This window comes from Myotis brandtii, unplaced genomic scaffold, assembly GCF_000412655.1.
Source record: "Myotis brandtii unplaced genomic scaffold, ASM41265v1 scaffold215, whole genome shotgun sequence".
Lineage (NCBI taxonomy): Eukaryota > Metazoa > Chordata > Mammalia > Chiroptera > Vespertilionidae > Myotis > Myotis brandtii.
The window spans coordinates 3,913,605-3,922,870 of record NW_005358043.1 but is presented as its reverse complement, the minus strand read 5'-3'; the positions used below and the strand labels follow the sequence as shown (position 1 = coordinate 3,922,870).

Here is a 9,266-nt window from a genome sequence, read left to right as displayed (position 1 = left end):
ACACACACACACACACACACACATATATATATATCCAAAACCATGGTACACAGCACTTTATATATATTGTATATAATAAATGTCTTATATCTTCTAATTGAGGAAAGTATTAAAATTTCTTAACCTCAGGTTAATGTTTTTTATTATTATAAATTAAAAAATTATTTTTATTGATATCAGAGAGGAAGGTAGAGGGAAAGAGAGATAGGAACATCAATGATGAGAGAGAATCATTGATCAGCTGCCTCCTACACACCCCACACTGGGAATGGAGCCCGCAACCTGGGTATGTGCCCAGATTGGGAATAAAACCGTGACCTCCTGGTTCATTGGTCGAAGCTTATCCACTAAGCCACGCCAACCGGCAGTTTAATGTTTATTTTTATTCAAACACACCTGTAATCAAATTTACAATAACTAGGTAATGGATTTGTAGAAGTTTAGCAGATTAAGGTTGAGATAACTATAGTTTTCATCATTGGATTTGTAAATAAAATATGATTTTATTTAGTAAACTAAAAAACAACACTCAACTTTTACCAATATAGTACCATAAAATAGACAAAAATATTAAAGTTGTACAACTGGGTTAGCAAAAGAATATCGGTTAAAAATTTATAATAGACTTTAAGCAAAAGTAAATATGCTAATATTACCACAGCACATTCTAGTGTATATGTTTAATAAATGATTGGCATCTACTCAGTACTTTATTTCAGCTAATACTCAGGGCTTGTATAGAAATTTATGAACAAACAAAGCTGAGCTGTAATTTCCCCAAATAAGCAAATTACCTAAGGAGTTTAAAAAGGGCTACTATGTTAGGCTTCCTTACACTAACCAGGAACACATGTTATTTTCACACTATAGCTGATGCCTTTGAGAGAAAAAAAGGCTTATAAGTTTATTCACAATTGCATTCCTAGGTATCTACCCAAGAGAAATGAAAAACATCCGTTCGCACAAAGACTTATATGTGAATATTCATGGCAGCATTGTGCATCATAGCCAAAAAGTGGAAACAAACTAAATGTCTACCAGTTGGTGAATGGATAAAGAGAAGTGGTAGATGGAATACTATTCAGCAGTAAAAAAGAAATGAACTACTGGTATATGCTACAATATGGATGTATCTCAAGAACATTATGCTAACAGAAAGAAGCTAGGTGTAAAAGACTACATAGTACACGATTTTGTTAATATGAAATGTCCAGAAAAGATAAATTTATAGATACAAAAAGATCAGTGATTGCCTAGGGTAGGGGTCAGAGTGGGGATTGCTTGCAAATGAACTAGAGGAAGTGTTTTAAGGTAATAGAAATGTTCTAAAACTGGATTGTGGTGGTTTGCACAACTCTGTAAATTCACAAAAATCACTGAATTGTATACTTCATATAAGTGACTTTTATGGTACACAAGTTATATCGAAATAAAGGCTGTTTAAAAATAAAATAAAGTTTGTTTTTTCCTTAAAAAAGTAAAAAGGTTATCCAGTTTGCTACTTTATTTATTTCACTGCTATCCCCTTTTCTACCAAAATTTAAATAATGCACCTGATTTCAGTGAAACACAATTATGTAAGGAAAATAAATAGGAAAACATGTCTATGACAATTTTCCAAATCACAAATTCCTGTAAGTTACATATTTAAAAGCATGTATTTAATGAATATTTTTATAATAAATAATTGGGATACCAAAAAAAAATTTTTTTCTTTACCAGTGTAAGACAATCTTCTTATTAGAAGATAAAACTTATTTTTTTTCTTCCCCCTAAAGGAATTATAAACATTAGGTATTTGTAGAGGTGATTTCTTCTATATGTTTAAATACTCATAGGTCACCTGGCCTGAGGCACAAGCTTTAGAGGAGTGATTCTTAGCTTGATTAGTTAAGACTTTTGCCTCAGGGAAAACCAGTTACCAAAGAGCTACTTGTCCCTAAAGGGGTATAAATACTACAGTTGTGTGTATAACTGTCAGATCCATTGTTTCCATTCACACTCTAAAAGAAATGCAAAGGAAACTAATCCTAAAAAGAAAATGTTAGATGAGTCTATAAATAAGAAGTGATTTGTTCTGAAAAGAGAGAAATAATTTCAGCAATTGAAAGAAATTGTTACAAAGTTTACTAACTTTTAAGAAAACAACAAACAAAAAGCCAAAATCTGATGCCAAAGATGTAGAGAGACTAAATAAAGCTATCTTTACAGACACATTCTTCATGTGTAAAACAAAACTTGGGGCTCACTGAGAGAAACCAACTAGAAAATATGCGCAGAATGACCAACACTTCTTTCAACATACTTCTAGGACTCTTTCAACACTATGGATTATCTCAAACCAGAGGAATGCTGGCTATGGTGTCTGGACCAATGCCAGCCCTTGTTATAAAGCAAAGAGCACTTCAAGAGAATATCTTGAATCCTTGCTTTGCAATCTGACAAACTGAGGTATTCAAATTAAAGAGTTAGGATGAGGACCAAGAGTGATAGCTAACATTTTAGGATATAGAATAATTCCAGACAATATATTTGAAGAAAGATTCAGAATGCCACAGAGCATCATTCTGGGGGTTTATCTTTAAGATATATTAATACCCATATTAGCTGGCCTTGGCCTAAAATCTAAAATACCTACTTTTTTTCTTTAAAGGTACTCTTTTAGTGTAGAACAGCATTTTCTAACTGCAGATTGTGGCCCACTAGTGACTCATGAAATCAATTTAGTGGATGACAACCAGCATTGTTTTAAAAAGAAAAATGACTAGTCTAGCCTAACCTAAAATAGAAAATATCAGTCTGTTTCACACATACAAAAAGTGTTTTGTGAAATTTTTGTTTCACTATGTCTGTCTGTCTGTCTGACCTGAGGCATGATGCAAATGTATTTCTTACTGTGGGTTTGACTGAAAACACGTTGAAGCCCATTGCAATACTGTCTACATTCCACACATTCTGAAGTAGAGAAGAGGAGCCTCTCTGCAGTCTCTCTTAAATCACTGGCACTACGAACTGCTGTATAAACATATTACTACTCTCCGAAGGGGGCACAGAGACATCTCCAAGTGAGGGGTTGCCTCCACTAACTAACCCTAAATGCAGAATCACTGGAGCAGAGGAAGGGAAGGGAAGGGGACAAAAGAAATGAGAAAGAAGCAAATATTTTTCTTTCATTCCTATCTTCTACATACTCATATAAGTTTGTTCTCTCACCCAAAAATTGGGTTTATTATTTTGTGAGTGAGGAAACATCGAGATGCTAATAACTTGAATATCACTTAACAGTCAAATTCCAAAACATTTAAGGAATAGGAAAGAACAAAGAGGACCACCAGGCACAGATGAGAGCTATTACTGACATATAAAAAAATGAGTGGACATTTGTCTGAAGTCAAGTGGTATTTGTATTTCCCAGGGCCTAGACACTTGTTAAACATCTTACCTAATGAAGCCACAACTTGCTAATATTTGGACTCATGATCCTGAAGACTACAAGTATTGAATCAACCTAGCGAAAATTTTCATATTAAGTAACTCTAAATATACATTTTAAAAACATTGCATACTTTGGAAAAATAAAATACTAACTTATAATAAATAAACTGCTTAATGAGACAATTTTTCCCTGTATAAACTGAGACATCATAATTCAAAAACAGAAATGAATACTCACCTCTGCCTTCGTTCATCATCCTTTAAAACTTCATAAATGGCCACCAACTAAAATAGAAGCATTACTTTAAAATAAAAATACTCTCAACTATAAGAAATCACTTAAGAAGGTGAATACGCCATAATGCACATGCAGAAAATCCTATGTGCTCATAAGTAAAATGAACAGGTAAGACCTTAATTATAGGTAACATTTTTTGTTTTTAGTAGAACCTTCAAAGGTTAACAATGCTTGATACCAAAATAAATCTTTGTGAAAGATGCAAAAGTAATAATTATCTTAACATGTGCTTTTTAAAAGCAAGAGCTGTAATTTAGACAAGAAAATTATGACACTCTAAGAATTCAGAGATTCTAAAATAAAAAATGCTGGTGAAAACATATTTTATAAAAATTGAGTAAACATACATACATTATATTTCTAAACAACATCCTCATTTTCAAATGGAATTATTCTACATATAAGTTACTATTCCTATCATAAACCTTAATAAATTTGTCACAAAACATAATAGCATATTTCACTTACTTGTCTAAACTGAGTTTCTGCATTTTCATCTTTATTCTTGTCTGGATGCAAAGTTAATGAAAGCTTACGATATGCTTTTCTAATGTCTGCAGATGAAGCATCCTGGAGGTGGTGGGGGGAGGTGAAAAACACACAAAGCAAACTTTGTCAGAAAAAGAAATTCCCAGAACCTTGTTAAGATCTGAGAAGACAGCCAACCAAGTGCAGGACCCCAGGCAATGTAATCTGAGCAATCAGTCAGGCTATGCAACTGGCCTGTCCCACATGACTGAACAATTATTCAATCTAATTTGGCTCTCATCTTAACTTTTCATTACCATACAGTCACTTAAAGAAGACAGTATTTGGCAAAACTTTTCAAACACTTGCCTTCCTAAAATTAACCAATAAATCTTTTTCAGTAATTAAGAGATCAAAAAGAAACAAATTAAAAATTAATACATCTGTGTGCCTTCAAAGGTCTTTATTTGAGAATCTTAAAGCCAGTTTCTGAATTGAAGGTCTACTATCTGTGGTTTCTTCATTGTTATTTATATTGAATTTGCCATCAAAAAACAACCTATGGAATCTCCATTCATGTCAGAAGTATGCTTATTTGAAGGCAGTTAAATATGCATTTATCCAAAATAATTATAATTAAAAGTGTTATGTATATTGCACTTAACACTTTTGTTTTTAGTACTTTAAGGGGTGTTTTTAATGGTATCCAGTTTCTAGAATCTGGTTTGCAGAAATAAATTTGCCTACTATTTATGTATTACTAATATAGTTTAAATATATTTGAAAGGTCATGATAGTTCAGTAAGAGTACTTTGGATTAAGTGGATGTTAAAATTACATTTTATGTAATCTTGTGTGCACAGGTAAGCTCAGAGAACATCACTTTACATGGCAATTACAAAATACAATAACAAACAATAATAAAGTAAAATAACAAAGAACACTGTCAAGTTGGGATTAAAATTTTATTTCCACTAAGTTTAAAAGTTATCCCAATGACTAACATGTTCAGAGTGGGACAAATGATAATAAAGTTGCTTATATTAAATTTTATCTCATTTTATATCTGAATATTTGTCCAATTAATTCCTAAAACTACTAAAAAAGTTCAAATGACTGAAAAACTAAACCAAAACAAGAATCTGTGTACCTAGGACTAAATAGCTGTTAAAAGAGAGTTGAAAAGAGGCAAAGAAAGACAATAATTAGTCTGTTAAGCTTTTCTTTATAAACCATTACCAATATTCTGGAATTTATTGCTACGGACTATCAATCAACTTAAAATTTCAACTGAAGTGTGAATATTTCTGTAACTTGTAGAGGGCTGAGGAGCTATAAAATTAGCACCAAGTAAGTTTTGTGGATAGTATGGTTATAATTTTCACTCTAATTTGTTAAATGGGATTTATGTATTCCCTATACCTAAATAATAGGTGACATAGTGTAGAAAAGGATGATTATTTATTGAAAATTGGTGATAGAATTTTGTTGAGCAAAGAGGTTGTGTCAAATAAATAATAATTTGGGACTTTAATTTTAGATTGTATTAAATTGTGACTACATCACACTGAGAAATTCCTAAAGTGTAGATTTCTTATAAAGTAAGACTTTTTATATATTTTCTTGTGCTACAAAATTAGTGCATGCTTATTTTGGAGCATCTATGAGTTATTTAAAAATAAAAATGACTAATAGTCACTTACGGCAGTTCCCTTCTCCCAGTCTTGGCATGCTGAACCCAATCCTCCAATCTTTTCTTCCCACAATATGTACCCTAAATGTAAATGTGACCAGATGGCTCTATTCTAAACCCTTCAATAACTCCCAAGTGCCTTCATCATTGTCTTTTCCAATAATTTAGCTTTATCTCCCACTACCTTGGCCCATCCTCCTAGTCACCCAGATCATTACATTAGGTGACCGTTCTTCTAATGTGTAATGATCTTTGGTTTTGCACCCAGCTGTAAATACAGTTTTCTCCTAAGGAACGAGCCTTTCAGCTACACACCAATATTGCCTGCCTATTTTCCTCTTAAAATTTTGCCTTGTAGGGTTATTTCACCAATAAGCTCCACTTCTCAGTAGATAGAACTAAAAACCTCAGAGTTTTTCTTACAAAGACATGCTCTAAACAAGCAGTACCTCAAACTAGCTTATGTATTTAATTTTAGTTAATTACTTAGTGACTATTAACTTATTTTATCTTTTTAACAAAGCTATGACATTAGGATAGTTGTTACCAGGCCCATTTTACTGGTGAGGTGAGGCAGAGAGAGGTTAAAGTAATTTGCTTAAGTTCACACTGCTGGTAAATAGACAAAAATAGAATTAAACCCCAGAAAATGTTGCATCATATTCAGAGCTCTGTTGGCTCTTTGGGTTCAGTTAGTAGATCTGGGCTGTGTCACTTCACAAGGGGCGATAACTTTGGGAAAGCAATAAGAACAACATTTTTTTAAAAGTGAGGCAGAGAGAGGTTAAAGTAATTTGCTTAAGTTCACACTGCTGGTAAATAGACAAAAATAGAATTAAACCCCAGAAAATGTTGCATCATATTCAGAGCTCTGTTGGCTCTTTGGGTTCAGTTAGTAGATCTGGGCTGTGTCACTTCACAAGGGGCGATAACTTTGGGAAAGCAATGAGAACAACATTTTTTAAAAAAAAATACAGTAAATACATAAACCAGTAACATGGTCATTTATTATCATTATCAAGTACTCCCTATGGTACACAATTATATGTGCTCTACTTTTATACCACCAGCAGAGCAGTAGGCTTGTTTACACCAGCATCACCACAAATATGTGAGTAATCATTGTGCTATGATGTTAGGACAACTATGACAACACTAGACGATAGGAATTTTTTAGCTCCATTATAATCTTATGGGATTGCTGTTATATATGCAGTTCATCATGGACCAAAATGTCATTATATGGTATATAACTATATACACAGTATACTTGACATATCAAGTTCATGAGTTTTTCTGATACTGTGTTTCCCATTAATTCATCTATTTTTAAGTAGTAGTCAACAAGTAATTCTGGAGTTCACAAATATTAGAAACAAATATTGTAGAGAATTTTTTAAAATAAAAAAAGTTATTCATTAGGTAAGAGAACAACATTCTTATTGATCTGATAAACTATATGGAAAACATGCACATAACTACATTGTGAATACAGTCAATTGCATTTTTAAGGGTAAAGACCCTAATATGTTAGGTTTTCTAATACATTTTATATCATATTTCTACTAGAGAACTGAATGCTAGGACATACATCTCCTATACAGATCTTTTACGTCTCTGGCCTGCAGAGAAATAATTTTGAAAGGGTTATGGGTGGATTAGCCATCTTTGACACAGTAGACATCAGGAGATCTACTGGGTTCAATTACCAGAATTCTTTTCCTTCTAAATTGGATAAGGTTTTTTGGAAAGTTGGACATGAATTATGTTAATACTTGGATGACCTCTGTAAAGAAAAGACAAATAGTCATTCTTAAAAAAACAAACACAAAAAACAAAAAAACAAAAAACAAAACACCACAAAAAACAAACAATAAAACAACAACTGTGAAAGGAATATGTTTGTCAAAATTGTAACAATGCAATGGGACAACAGCTAAAATGGAAGGGTAGGAAACTCCAAGGGTCTGTCCCTGCACAGAAACAACAAATAATCTGGCAAAAACTGTCCAAATTAATCTTATCTGCACTCTGAAAATCAGTCAAAAGGTTTACAGCAATCAAGCAAGCACTTGATCAAGAAAAAGGCAGTTGATTATCAGGTAAGGTCTTGAAGATGCCAATCTAGATTCTTGGTGTGGGTTCCCAGTGCTGGAGGAATCAAAGCAGACTTTGTTCTCAAAATTTGTGTTTGTTTGTTTGGCCTGTCACTGACTCCCTGACAAATTGTGTAAAAGGCTACCCATTTTTTATCAAATATAGAACTCTTCCAGGGCAAAGAGGCAACCATCCAGGACATTTGTCAAAAACATTTAAGGGCAAATTTGTTAGCTGGTGCCAATCAGGGCAAGGGATAGCAATTGGGATATACCACAGGCACATCAAAAAGCTTAAGAAAAAAAATTAGGGAGTAAGATGCTTTGGAAATATAGGCTTTTGAAAAGCTCCCACATAGTCCTTAAAAACCATAAGACCATGTGCATACCCAAGGTGGAGTACATACTCAGAAAGGGTATTTAGGGTCTTCTGAAAAAACTCTAAATTCCCACTACTGGCTGATAGTTAGGCTGTGCTCAAGCAGAAAATGAAGGCTAACGGAGAGTTGTAAACTGCCTAGCTAAGGGTTAAATGCATGCCACAATATATAGGAACCCACTAGCAAAGACTGTGGATGAGTCTTTTCCAAACTTTAAGGAAATCTCTGCTGAATCATTAGCTGGCCACTAAGCTAATGAAATGGAGACATCAGTGGCCACACATGGCAAAGAATATATACTTGACAAATTTAGTTTAGAAAAGCCCCTAAACAAACACTGTCAACCAAAGAAAGAAACAAACAAAAAAAAACTGGTGTGGTGGAAGACTCTAATTACCACATTATATATTCAAAATGTCCAGTATTTATTAAAAATTATAAAGCATGCATAGAAACAAGAAATTCTGGTTCACACATGGGAAAAAAGAAATTAATAGAAACTGCCCCTGAGGAAGTTCAGACATTGGACTTACTAGACAAAGATTATAAATCAACTATTTTAATAAGCTCAAGAGCAAGTACAAAGAGCTAAAGAAAGTATGAAAATAACCTTTCACCAAATCTATATATATAAAAAGCCAGCAACAGGAACACTGGAATGACCAGTTGCTATGACACCCACAGCGGCCAGCGAACCGGCCTGATCGGGGGGTGGGGCCGGCTGGACAACCTCCCGTGGCCCCTCCCCCTGGCTGGCCCTGCCCCTGATTGGCCTCTCCCACCCCGATAGACAGCAGGGCAGCCTTTTCTCCAGGCCAGCCCTGCCCCTGATCGTCCCCCACCTCAATAGGGGGCGGAGCCAGCAGCCAACTTCCTGAAGCCCCTCCCCCTGGCCA

General features: G+C 34.1%; 1 protein-coding gene across 1 annotated transcript in view; it reads right to left on the bottom strand.

Annotated features, from left to right (window-relative positions):
- Nucleotides 1-9,266, bottom strand: part of DNAJC1 (DnaJ (Hsp40) homolog, subfamily C, member 1) — a 144,014-nt gene that overhangs the window by 120,129 nt on the left and 14,619 nt on the right. The window contains exons 2-3 of the mRNA XM_014539384.1: nt 4,202-4,334; nt 3,674-3,720 (exon numbers count right to left, since the gene is read on the bottom strand). Coding sequence (XP_014394870.1) covers nt 3,674-3,720; nt 4,202-4,334 — 180 coding nt within the window. The remainder of the gene's footprint in view (nt 1-3,673; nt 3,721-4,201; nt 4,335-9,266) is intronic.